Genomic DNA, 14,422 nt, shown 5'->3' with positions numbered 1-14,422 from the left:
TTTTTTAAGCATAGATTTATATTACCAAAGATTTGACTTACTGAAGTCTTGCTGGTGGTTAACAGAATGAAGTGAAGGTTTGACCTTCACATCTGGACTTAAGTTATCTCTCATTTAATGTTTCAGGGTTATTAGATGATCTTTGAGAATAGAAATTCATTCTGAAAATGACCCCACAGTGAAATATATCAACATAATTGAAAACATGTAAGTATTTTATTATTTTATTATAATAAGGTTGGATATCAATAAATATTTGGTGAACAAATTTAATCTTTTCATTGCAAATAGGTACTGTAAATTACATGCAGTTTTATTATAAAAGAAACACAATATTTGAAGAGTTAGAATTACAAATATAAACATTGATTGGTTCATAAGATATTGGAAATATTCAGCACACTCATAGGAGTGCTTTTGCTCCACAAACCCTCATATTCCCAGCCTCCTCCCCCCCACACACACTTATAATAACCCTGATACTGGCACTTTAAGTATGGCATGTTAAATGAATGGGAAGTAAAGAATTGAGGAAATAGTACACATAATTCAAGCAAAACAAGATGTCTTAGCCATACTTATTTATTTATTTCAGAATAAAATGGAGATACTTATTTTAGTCTGACTAATCACCTGAATCATTATCTTAATTCTTCATTTTGCTTTACATGTGTAGACCTCAACAATGACTAAAGAATAAAACAAAGAACAGAAACCATTCCCTTCAACACCCAAACCTCAATTCCCTAATTAGAACCATATTTCCTCTTGATGAGAGTTGAGTGTTTATAGCATTATATTGATGTGCCTTATCAAAATAGATAGATAGCTTCTGTTTGTTGTAGGTGTAAATTATAACTTATGAAACATATTACTTTTCATTTATCAATTATTTCCCTTTGAATATATAATTCCAGGGAAATTTAACTATATAAATTAGGTGCTTTAAATAATCATCATCATAAATTACCTAGGATAAATCAGTGCCCTTTTTTCCCCTGAAAGTGTTTCCATGCCAGTTCATTTGAGTTTCCAAAAGGAACACCAAATGTTTTTATTAGATGGGCATTTCTATATTTTGATAAGTTTAATTAAAAATCCTTATTTGAGATCTATTATTTTTCAGAGTAATTGTTTAAAAAAGAAAATTGTTACTGTATTAGTATAAGAAATAATTTTGGAGGAAAAATAGGCTATGTTTTCGAATATGTTTTATTGTTATGTGTTATCAATTGCAATAAAATTTGAATTTCATAACAGGTGATATATGATTGTCAAAAAACAGTAGTTACCATTATACTAAGGATGTGGATATACTTGATTTCTGACTACTCAAATTGGAATGGGGATTATGTGTGTACAAATGCATTTAATACACATGAGATCAGAATGCCCAAAGCAAGTCATTTCTATTCCTAACACAAGTGACAGAGTACAATCTATATATCCTTTATACTTTCATCTCAATTTAAATGCAGCCATAAAGCAAGTTCTCATGCCTGACGTACTTACAGTGTCTGGCAGGACTCTATAAAACACTTTGATTGTAATCCAGAGTTTGAACCAAAAGCAGGTATTAGACATAACTGGTGGAAGTCTTACTAAACATTGTCACGTTCCTTCGCTTCTCTGTGTGTGGCACACAATACCCAGGGGCTGGATATCTGAGCCTTTGCTGCTTTCTGTTGCAACAGCAGAACCCACAGAGCAGACCCCCTGCAATGAAAAGGACGGCGGCGCTCGCCCAGCCGAGGAAAAGGGCTGCTCCCAGCTCTCGTTTCTGACCCACGTGGATGGCCGGATTGTAGAAATCCCTGATGATGATGTTGGCTGTCCAGCACACTGGAATCAGAACGAAGATGCCGGTCAGGATGAAGAGGATCCCCGAAGTCCCCAGAAGGTATGCTTTGGCCTTCTCGTTAGAGCCGGTGCACTGGATCTGCTTCATGCCACAGATGCCAAGGAGCAGAGCGACGAAGGAGAGAGCAACTGCCACACACATGAGGGCGCGCGCTGCTTCTAGGACAGGTGGGAGCGCCAACAAAGAACTATAGAATTTGCACTGCAACCGGACCTTGGCTTGTCGAATGCAGTTCATCCAAAGCCCTTCCCAGAGCCTTTCAAAAACAATAATGTTGCTGCCAATAAAAGCCGATACCCTCCACTGAGGCAGAAGGGTTGTGGCAAGAGTCCCAACCACGCCAAGGAACCCAAGAACCAGACCAGCAATCTGCAGGGGATAAAAGGCCATCGCCTCTCCTTTGAAGACTGAGCCAATCTGGAAGGGTAGAAGCTGCTCGAAATCCTGAACTTGGATGAGGCCTCTGAGTCTACATCAATCTCTGAAGAGGTTCTCCACGGTTACTGCCCATAACGCTTTAGTTGAAATCAGCAACAGTGAGTGAACTTGGCCTGACTAGAAGTACCTGTTGTAAATGCATGCTGCCTTTTACACACAGACATTCATCTCTGTATGGATTATTTACTAGTCATATATAATTGTTTCCCAGCCAATAAGAAGGTAGTCAGAGGTGTGTCAAGAAATACTGCATTCAACTTTGGTATTCCTCTTATTATTATTGTCTTAGCAGTGTTGTAATTAAGTGTCAGAGCTCCCATTGTAGATTGCTAATTACAGAGCTGAAAACTTCCTGTTGGAAAAGCACTCTGGAAAAAAAAAAAAAAAGGGCATAAATATATATATTAAGTCACCACTGGAGACAGCACCAAAACCTTGCTAGTTCTTTGGAGAGTAATTGAAAAACACTGTGTACTTTGGATGATCTATTGCTTTCTTCTAATCTAAGCCACTTTTGTGCTTGCTTTGGCAGCACATATACTAATCTAAGCCACTTTTCTTTAGTGAGGTTAGTCAATTCTAGTTTTAATAAAGACTTCTGGATATGAAGCAATGTTTAGGTATTAGTTTTAAGATGTCTGCTATAACCACTCATGCTTTATAAAATGAAGAGTCCTAAAAAATTCAGATTTCAGTTTATTCTTTTTTTAAGATTTTATTTATTTATTTGAGAGAAAGAGTATATGAGCATGAGAAGGAGGGAAGGAACAGAGGAAGAGAGAGAAGCAGGCTCCCCCCTGAGCAGGAAGCCTGATGTGGGGTTCAATCCTAGGACCCTGAGATCATGACCCAAGCTGAAGGCAGATGCTTAACTGAGCCATCCAGATACCCCAAGATTTTAGTTTATTCTTTTTTTTTTTTGATTTTAGTTTATTCTTAAGATCCATATAAGCACAACAAAAAGAAGCAGTCCTTATAATTGAATTTACTGGTAATTATTATATTTGTTAAGTAACACTTTGTCTCCAGGCGGAAAAAATGTCGTATATAAACTTCCATTAACTGTTTGTTCAATGGCAACTTGAAATATATCACATTTATCAAAGCTGAAAATGCATACTTCACTTTATAGAACAATTAAAAGTGGCTCTTTGGACTACCTATGCAATCACTTAATTTCTGATAATAGAAAAACTTTTAGAAATAGAAGGTATTTTCAAAGTTATCAGGCTTAAGTCTCTCATTTGCCAAATGCAGAATGTGAGGTCTTCAGAGTGCTTGGCTAGGCTAGCTATGTGGTAATGATCTAGAAATAAATCCAGTCTCTATCTTACCATGCTTATGCCCCTGACTAATCGACTCAAAAGGGAGAGGGAGATATGATTTTCAAGCCTTTTCATATGAATGGGATTGAGCCTGAAATTAATTCTACCTTTCAGTAGTTTTATAAATAATTTGCAAAGCAAGCAACTGAGGCAGTTTCAAAGTTCAAGAATCAAGCTGTCATCCTTGACTGCCACTTCTCCGTCACTGCCCAGAGACCACAGGTGCTTAATGTGGGAAGTGTGGACCTTTTCCCATTTTCTTTCATATTCTATCGCAAGGAATCCATTTCAGGGATGAAAACTATTCAAAAAGGAGCACACCACATATATTCCAGCTGGGAGACATTGCAGTTTGCAACAGGTCTGCCATCTTAGTTATCCACAGTCCAAGAGCCAATGGAAGGTCCAATACAATCCATATTTAAAGAGCCCATTAATTGAATAGGAAATATGGAAACCTTGAGATTTTAAGATGGGTGATCTATCTACCTATTTTCTATCAATCACCTATCTTTGGGGCGCCTGGGTGGCTCAGTGGGTTAAGCCGCTGCCTTCGGCTCAGGTCATGATCTCAGGGTCCTGGGATCGAGTCCCACATCGGGCTCTCTGCTCAGCAGGGAGCCTGCTTCCTTCTCTCTCTCTCTGCCTGCCTCTCAGTGTACTTGTAATTTCTCTCTGTCAAATAAATAAATAAAATCTTTAAAAAAAAAAAAATCACCTATCTTTGTTGTTGCTACTGTTTTAATACCATTCTAGACCAAGTGAGAACTCCTTCTCTGAGTAATGTGAATCATTGAGGAAACAGATGGCTTCTGTGTAGTTCATAGTTTCTTAACACCAGCTCAGAAGGCAGGGTTTTCTCTGCCTTTGTTCTAGCTTTCTGAAACACATGATTATCCATTCTCAACCTGAAGGAATTTGCCAACATTACTCTGACTTGTCCTTCCATCACCTCGTCTGTGTTCTATTTCCTCTTCCTCATTCTATCTCACTTTAAATCCCATCTTCAAACCTGGAAGGTTCCAACTTATTGTTCTTTCCCAATTTTTAAATTTTTTCATGAGATAGAATATCTGGTCTGTATTAAAGAACAAATGTTTACTTGGAAAATGGAGGTACATCCTGATTATAAGAATAATCTGAGGAACATAAATAATGTAGGAGCTTTTGTTTTTGGTCCCTCACAGTCAAAGCCAATTCTCAACACTGGCTTTCCTTTCTTGCTTTAAATTTAAAAAGATATATTGTTTACCTTTCCAATTTTCCATGACTCTTAACCCCTTCTACTTCCCCAGGGGCTCCTATTCCATTGACAATTCCCTCCCTTACTTGTAATCCACTTATATTTCCACTGCTCCAACATGGAAGTCTGCCTTCCATCACCATGTTAAAACCTTCTTAGAAATTTGACAGACTTTCTTACCTCCTTCAAATAACACTTTTATACACTTGTCTCATTTGCTTTTCTGTAGAGGCTGAAAGAAACCACCATCTTCTAACTGAAGCAATAAAAAGCAAATGCTTTGGAGAAGGACTTGTTTCAGCCTTGGTTTGATGCTTTAGCCATCAGCTGGTTATGTAACACAGCTTCACTCCTCCTTATACCACTACTCTTCCTTCCCTTCCTTCCCTCGGGTGTTGATCCCAAGAGCACTCATAGTAAGAAAAGTGCACCCTAACCTCCACCTCAGAGATTGCTTCACAGGAAACCCTACCATTGATTGACACCATATTCTAATTTATTTAAAGTATTTCCTACTGGAGATGCCTGAAATGTTCAGTCAGTTAAGCATCCGACTTTTGGTTTTGACTCAGGTCATGATCTCATGGTGGTGAGATCGAGTGCCAGGTCGGGCTCCCCACTCAGATTGGAGTCTTGCTTCAGATTCTCTCTCCATCTGCCTCTGCCTCTGCTCTTTCTCCTTGCCCTCTCTCTCTAAAATAAACAATAAATGAATAAATAAATAAATAAATAATAAAATCTTCGATAAATACTTCTTGTTATAACATTGCTATTCCAACTTCAACCACTCTCATCTGAATCAACTCAGGGATATTTTATTACTCTCTTTGCCTCTGGTGTTACTCCTATATCATCGGTACTGCACTGGGGACCACACAGAGCTTTCTGAATCAAATTCTGAACATGCCACCACTTTGCTTAAATTCTTTTAATAGTTCTCCACTTCCTCCAAGATAAAATCCAAATACCTTAGCATGGTGCAAAAGACCAATTCTTGGGCTGGCTCCCGCTCAACTGTAAAACTTATCTTCTGACCATGACTCCCTCCCATGCCTTCATGACCTTATGTTTTAGTGATGGTAAATAATAAACAAGTGATTAAAAATATATGTAATTATAAATTGAGATATAGCTACAAGTTAAAATAATACAGAGTATAGAAAAAATAAGGTATATATATTGATAATATAAAGAGGTGAGGCCTTAATTTTAATTAAGAGGTAAAAGAAAGTTTTTCTGACAAAATAATACTTAACCTATAATCTGAAGCTTGAGTATTAGGTCTTCAGGTAACGAGTGAGATAAGGAGCCTCCTGAGCATGGGAGACAGTGGGTGAATGCACTGAGGGTAGAGAACTTGGGACTAACACAGACAGAAGGCCTTGAGCATGAGGGTTGTGGGAGCTGCGGTGAGGGCAGATGAAGCTGCAAGTGCAGACAAAGTCCAGATGTGTGGGTCCTTGTGAACCATTTAATAATCTCTTGAGATCAATGCAAAGCCCATTGAAGATTTTAAGCACAGAACTGAAATGAGCAAGTCAGTGTTGAAAACAAAAATGAGGGGTGCCTGGGTTTCTCAGTTGGTTAAGCCTCCTACTCTTAATTTTGGCTCAGGTCATGATCCCAGGGTTGTGAGATCAAGCCCTTCATCAGGCTGAATGTGGGGCCTGCTTAGAATTCTCTCTCTCTCTCTCTCTCTCAAAAACAAAAACCAAACCAAACCACAAACAAAATCAAACAAAAAACTAGAAAATTACCCCTAAACAATAAGATACCACCATTTGGAGGGGGTGAGGATTGGAAAGGCATGAAATAAAACATGAAGAAACCAGTTAGAAGGTTATTGCTGTCATCTAGATGGGAGAAGAAGGAGGTGGGCAGAATACAGGTGATGCGGAGGAGCGGATGGATTTGCCCTGTGCATGGGAGTCATAACTGGAGAGGGTCGATGATGGACTGGAAATGGGAACCAAGTCAGGGATGACTGTCTTCATTGGCAGGAGCAGGATTGTACTGAGGTGAGAGACCCTTGAATGATGAATGACCTTTTAGAAATGGATCAAGAGTTACATTTCAGATGTGGAGCTCTGGGTTGCCTGTTAGTCATCCCAGCAAAGAATGTAGAGAATTAGAGGTTCTACAGCTCGCAGGAACAGTCTGGACCTATGCACATATGTAAGGCTCTATAACCTCATTCTGTCCACAAATTATGATCACAATCAGGGAGAGGAATCTGACAATACAGACTGCTGACTTAACTCTATTGTCATGTCCCCCTGGGACTTGTTCTGAGGTCTTAAGAAATCTAATTTAGATTGAGGACTTTAGACTTCCCCCTGTAAAAATGTGTCCAAGTTTTACCTGCAGCATCAGCTTCCTGGGAATTGGAGTGGAAGTATTACATCAGCATGGAAAATTAGGACACTCAAAGCATCCTCATCTTGCCTTACTTTTCTCCCTTTTCAGGAAGTACACACGTGAAAATTTTCAGACATTCTCCCAACTTATTATGTGTCTATTTTGAAAAATGATGTCTTGTTCCCCTCAGTGGCCAGTGCAAGTTTTAACAAGTACAAATGAGTTGAAAAAGTTTTAGTTAGATGTCTATTAGATGGATTTGAAGCTATCTGGAAGTAAATGCATGAATACACACATGTAGAGAGAGATTCCTATGCTATTAATGACTCAGATATAATGCTATTCTCTCTACCCGAAAGCACCTTCCCAATTCCCCTGACCTGTTCACACTGCCCATCTAATATTCATTCTCCTTCAGGTTTGGATCCAAATTTAGTCACAAGAGAAACTGGTTCTGAATTAGATCATATCAGACTCCAGTTCCATCCCCAGCATTGCCATTGGTTTAGTCTTTCATAGTACCATGTATTTTTCTCCAGAGCACTTTTTTCACTAATTCTAAATAAATATGCATTTCAACTTATGTTAATTAAAGTCTGTTCCCATCTAGATTGTAGATTCTATGAGAACAGAAACTGGGTGCACTTTGTTTACCATTAGATCCCCAGTACATAGCAGAGAGACTGATTCAGAATAGGGCAGTAGTAGTCTGCTAAATAAGAAATATTGTTTGAATGAATAATGAATGAATTAATTAATACAATGTTTCATTTAGGTAGGCTATCCTCTAACTTAAGGATCAATATTTAATTATATCCTTTTAAATTATAAATTCACAGTATGAATACTTCTCTCCAGAGTTAAAGAGTAGATTTATGTAATGAAATATACTACATAACAATTTAAACACCTCATTTAAAAAAAAAATAATTTCCTATTCCAGGAATGAATTTGGGGATAATCTAAAAAACAACTGAATTAGGTTTAATACCACCATGTAGTCAATCAAATTTATCCTATTATTTTCCATTACAACCTCAAGTTTCAACTGTCTTCAGGCTTACATGTCAGTATTTAAAATAGGTTGTATGAAATCATACATTAGTTTCATTGGATGAAACAAATCAGAGAAATCTGAGTTCACTCCAGGTAATGAAAACATGTATTCAATGTATGTGTTTTTGATTCTGCAGGAAGTTGAGAATATGCTCTAGAGATGTTTGAATGTATCTTCCTCTCTCTCTTCTCCTTCTCGCCTTCATTTTTTCCACCTCATATGGCTGCAGAAATCATTGAAGATGACTTAACCAAGTAGGCAACAAAAAAAGGAGCCTTGTGGTTAATGAAAAGGAAATGAGGATTTGAAAGACAAGGTAAAATAATAATAGAAAATAGAAGATAAAAGTTCATGAGGTGGATTTCCTGGGTGACTCATCTGGCTAAGAATCTGCCTTCTATTTAGGTCATGATGCCAGGGTGCTGGGATCTAGCCCAGCATCAAGGGGCTCCCTGCTCAGCAGCAAGTCTGCTTTTCCCTCTCCCTCTGCTTTTCACCTGCTATCCTCTTGTGCATGCTCTCTCTCTGTCAAATAAATAAATAAAATCTTTAAGAAAAAAAAATGCATGAAGTTTCTCCACAGAATAGTTCCACATTTGCTAAGCTTTGGCCATGAACTTGCCTCTAAGTTTTGTTTTTGTTTTTGTTTTTGTTTTAAGTTTTTAAAAGATTTTATTTATTTACTTGGGAGAGAGAGAGAGGGCAGGAGGGGCAGAGGGAAAGAATCTCAAGCAGACTCCACACTGAGCACAGAGCCTGACGCCAGGCTCAATTTCAGGACCCTGAGATCAGGACTTGAGTGGAAATCGAGTCAGCTGTTCAACTGAGTGAGCCACCCAGGTGCCCCTTGCCTCTAAGCTTTTTAGCAGCAATGCAGTGTCTGAGCAATAAAAACAAAGACATGTCTTTAGGAGTTGCATAACTCCGCTTGCTTCTAACACCAGAAAGAACTTCTTTCACTGTGGAATACAATGAACAACATCCTTACAGTAAATAGAGGAGACAAATTTGCCCAGGTGTTCTTATTTTATAGCCTAAATGATGTGGTCCAGGTGTTCAGATCTTAGATCAGTGATTCTCAGCCTGACTACACATTAGAATCACCTGCAGGAGCCTTGAAACAATACCAATGCTTGGGGCCCCACCCCAGACCCATTAAACCAGGAGCCTGGGGGTGGGGCTTTGGCTTCAGAATTGTTATTTATGTTAGGTTTTGTTATAGCAGAGTTGATATTGTAAATGTACCGCCTGTGATACCAACAGGCAGACGGTATGAGAAACACTGATTTAGAGTTCTATTTCAGTGGTTCTCAGTCTTGGTTTTTAATTAGAGTCATACAAGAGAAGTTATTAAACATATCAGGTCTCACACCAAACTAATTAAATCAGAATAGCTCAAGATGGGACCCAGGCATCAGTATGTTTTAAGTGTCTTAGGTGATTTTAGTATGCGGCTGGGACCGAGAGGCACTGATCTATATGAATGGACGGATTGTATATCCTTAAGGTAATTTTACATTCATATTATTTCTCTCCATAGAGCTTTTGAGCCTCCAGAGTGAATCTGAGGTTATTCTCCTTGACAAGAATCTTGAGTGTAAATATTTTATATTTCTAGTTAAACTCCATCTTATGTGAGTAGGTGTTGAAAAGCTTTGAAATAAAAATGATGAATTCGTTGCTCTTATCTTTCTGCAATTAGGCAATGTTATTTTTTAAAAAGCAAGTAAGGTCATGGTATTTATCCATTATCATTAAAAATACCTCCACTGGGCTATTTGTATAGTGCTTCTCAATGATGAATTATGTTCAAATACCTTTGAAGAACAAGTTTTTTAAAAAAACCATTTATATCATAATATTACTTCAGTTATGTTCAGACATAAAACATGGTATAAACTTTTATGTTTATGGCTCTTACAAAAACCATAAACCAAAATAATCAATAAATTAAATACAAATAAAACTGCACAACTGATAAAATTTAAATTATCAATGTTACTTTGATTTGGTACATAATATTGAATTTTTGAAACTAAATTTTGGTTTTTAGATTTACTAGCAAAAAGATACACTTTTATAATTTGTCCTCTACTGGTCATTTTTAATTTGTTGGATTTCCAGGGTGATGCACCATTATCTGAAGCATCCATTTATCACTGTCATTTTTTTTTCATTTTAACAATGAAATTGCTCTTAAGCTGATCCAATATTGTGATAAGCCAAAACGTTTGAGAACTTGCTCATAAGTAAAATACTGGCAAATTAAAAGGTACTAATCTTTATTACATATTTACTTCTATACTTAATGAGTTGTACAAAAATCATATCTGTTCATTACATGTGACCCATATATGAGAAAAGTTTAACAAGGTCTTTCTTTCACTTGATATTGCCCGAGTGTCTCTCTATATTTTAAGGATTCAATATCTCACTAACGAGATTTGTGACTTTGAACTCTCTGTAGGTACAATGTGCCATGACTACATCTGACCTGTATTTTAAAAATTATGTCAATGTGAAACATCATTTTCATGAAAGCAAACCAATGTCTCAATTTACAATATGAACAACCTATACTTTCAATGCAATTCCAATCAAAATTCCACTGGCATTTTTCAAAGAGCTGGAGCAAACAATCCTAAAATTTGTATGGAATCAGAAGAGACCCTGAATTGCTAAGGAAATGTTGAAAAAGAAAAACAAAACTGGCAGCATCATGTTGCCTGATATCAAGCTTTACTACAAAGCTGCAATCACCAAGACAGCATGGTACTGGCATAAAAACAAACACATAGACCAGTGGAACAGAGTAGAGAGCCCAGATATGGATGCTCAACTCTATGGTCAAAAAATCTTCAACAATGGGGGTGCCTGGGTGGCTCAGTGGTTTAAGCCTCTGCCTTCAGCTCAGGTCATGATCTCAGGGTCCTGGGATGGAGCCCCACATCGGGCTCTCTGCTCAGCGGGGAGCCTGCTTGCCTCTCTTTCTCTGCCTGCCTCTCTGCCTACTTGTGATCTCTCTCTGTCTGTCAAATAAATAAAAAAAAAAATCTTCAACAAAGCGGGAAAGAATATACAGTGGAAAAAAGACAGTCTCTTCAATAAATGGTGCTGGTAAAATTGGACAGCTATGTGTAGGAGAATGAAACTCAAACATTCTCTTATACCATACACAAAGATAAACTCAAAATGGATAAAATACCTCAATGTGAGGCAAGAATCCATCAGAATCATAGAGGAGAACATAGGCAGTAACCTCTTCGATATCAGCCATAGCAACTTCTTTCAAGATATATCTCCAAAGGCAAAGGAAACAAAAGAGAAAATGAACTTTTGGGACTTCATCAAGATCAAAAGCTTCTTCACAGCAAAGGAAATAGTCAACAAAGAAAAAGGAAACCCATGGAATGGGAGAAGATATTCGCAAATGACAGTACAAAGTGCTGATATCCAGGATCTATAAAGAACTCCTCAAACTCAACACACACAAAACAGATAATCACATCAAAAAATGAGCAGAGGACATGAACAGACACATCTCTAATGAAGACATAGAAATGGCTAACAGACACATGAAAAAAATGTTCATCATCACTAGCCATCAGGGAGATTCAAATCAAAACCACATTGGGATACCATCTTACACCAGTTAGAATGGCCAAAATTAACAAGACAGTAAACAATGTGTGTTGGAGAGGATGTGGAGAAAGGGAACCCTCTTACACTGTTGGTGGGAATGCAAGCCACTTTGGAAAACAGTGTGGAGATTCCTTAAGAAATTAAAAATAGAGCTTCCCTATGACCCTGCAATTGCACTAATGGGTATTTACCCCAAAGATACAGATTAGTGAAAAGAAGGACCATCTATACCCTGATGTTCATAGTAGCAATGGCCACTGTCGCCAAACTGTGGAAAGAACCAAGATGCCCTTCAATGGACTAATGGATAAGGAAGATGTGGTCCATATACACTATGGAGTATTGTGCCTCCATCCGAAAGGATGAATACTCATCTTTTGTATCAACATGGATGGGACTGGGAGAGATTATGCTGAGTGAAATATGTCAAGCAGAGATAGTCAATCGTCATATGGTTTCACTTATTTGTGGAGTATAAGAAATAACATGGAGGACATAGGAAGATGGAGAGGAGAAGGGAGTTGAGGGAAATTAGAGGAGAATATGAACCAAGAGAGACTATGGACTCTGAAAAACAATCTGAGGGTTTTGAAGGGGCAGTGGGTAAGAAGTTGGGTGAGCCTGGTGGTGGGTATTATGGAGGGCATGTATTGCATGGAGCACTGGGTGTGGTGCATAAACAATAAATTCTGGTACACTGAAAAGAAATTTAAAAAATTAAAAATTAAAAAAAGAAACTAAAGACTAATTTTGAATTTATTTAATTGAAAACTATCACTGCAAAACATAATTATACCTGTATAAGTAGTAAAAAAAAATCAACTGGTAACTGTTATGCAGACTAAATATTCTTACTTTAATTTTAAAAAATATTTTATTTATTAGAGAGAGCGAAAGAGAGTTTGCATGAGTGGGGGAGGTGGGCTAGAGGGAGATGGACAAGCAGATCCCTGCTGAGCACAGAGTTAGATATGAGGCTTAATCCCATGACCCTGAGTTCATAACCTGAGCAGAAATCAAGAGTCAATGTTTAAATGACTGAGCCACCCAGGCACCCCTAAATATTCTTTTTTATTTTTATTTATTAATTTTTCTAACATCTTAACTTTATTTTATTTTTAAGTGTTCCAAGATTAATTGTTTATGCACCACACCCAGTGCTCCATGCAATGTGTCCTCCTTAATACCCACCACAAGACTCACCCATCCCCCCATCCCCTCACTTCCAAAACCCTCAGTTTGTTTTTCAGAGTCCACAGTCTCTCATGGTTTATCTCCCTCTCCAGTTTCCCCCAACTCACCTCTCCTCCCCTTCACCCAATGTCCTTCGTGTTATTCCTTATGCTCCACAAGTAAGTGAAACCATATGATAATTGACTTTCTCTACTTGACTTACTTCACTCAGCAGCAATGTCCACAATCGCCAAACTGTGGAAAGAGCCCCCAGATATTCTTACTTTAAAATTTGAACAAGCCAACCAGAAAGAAGCGAGATGAAGCACATTACATGTTCAACATTTTCACTTTAGATGATCACACGTGTCAATGATAGGATAGGAGACAAGTATAATTGTCATCCAGATAATCCAACATAACTAAAAACTCTCATTGAGCAGATGTGTCTCTCTAAATATTTTGGGGACTCTCAGATTTTTATGGATAACAGTTTAAAGAATACCAAGAGTTTTGTCCAAACGCTCAGTTTTCTCCTATGTATAAAGGGATTACATAAAATCATTAACACAAATTGGTTAATGTATTGTATATAGTAAATGTTTTCTGTATACCTTTGATTTTATAATCAAAACTTGGTCAAAATATATTCATTTAGTACTTATTTTATAACATTCTTTTTAAATAAACTAAATAGTCCATTATATTATATTTCACATGGACATTTTTAGCAATTATCTATTTATTTTCTTTGATCATTTTTGTTTTGATACATAAGTTTTAAAAATTATTTCCACACCTGTCAGAATGGCTAAAATCAACAACACAATAAACAACAGGTATTGGTGAGGATATGGAAAAAAGAAGACCCTCTTGCTCTGTTAGTGGGAATGCAAACTGGTGCAGCTACTATGGAAAGCAGCGTAGACATTCTGCAAAAAGTATGACTAGGTATTTATCCAATTACACAATTAAATTTATTGCATGACTCTATTACATTTATTGCATAACTAGGTATTTATCCAAAAACACAAAAATACTAATTCAAAGGGATACATGCACCCTGATGTTTATAGCAGCATTGTTGTAAAATGTTGTAGAATAGCCAAGATACAGAAATGGCTCAAGTGTCCATCAAATAATGAATGGATAAAAAAGTGAAAGAATAAGAAGATAAATAACTCCTCTCCTTATAAGGAAATAAAATAATTAGCCTTGCTTATAAGGAAATAAAACACACATAATGGACTACTACTCAGCCATAAAAAGAATTAAATCTTTTTTAAAAAGATTTTATATATTTATTTAAGAAAGAGAGAGCACAG

At 37.2% G+C, this 14,422-nt stretch overlaps 1 protein-coding gene across 1 annotated transcript; it reads right to left on the bottom strand.

Moving 5' to 3' along the window:
* Positions 1–1,576: 1,576 nt before the first annotated feature.
* Positions 1,577–2,288, bottom strand: CLDN17 (claudin 17). Its single transcript, XM_004757479.2, has one exon. The coding sequence runs from the start codon at positions 2,249–2,251 to the stop codon at positions 1,577–1,579; it is 675 nt and encodes a 224-aa protein (XP_004757536.1). The 5' UTR covers positions 2,252–2,288.
* Between the last annotated feature and the right edge of the window lie 12,134 nt (positions 2,289–14,422).

Source organism: Mustela putorius, unplaced genomic scaffold (genome assembly GCF_011764305.1).
Source record: "Mustela putorius furo isolate JIRA1106 unplaced genomic scaffold, ASM1176430v1.1 tig00000832_pilon_pilon_pilon, whole genome shotgun sequence".
Classification (NCBI taxonomy): domain Eukaryota; kingdom Metazoa; phylum Chordata; class Mammalia; order Carnivora; family Mustelidae; genus Mustela; species Mustela putorius.
Note: the sequence above shows the minus strand (reverse complement) of the source record. Positions and strands in the feature narration are given on the sequence as shown.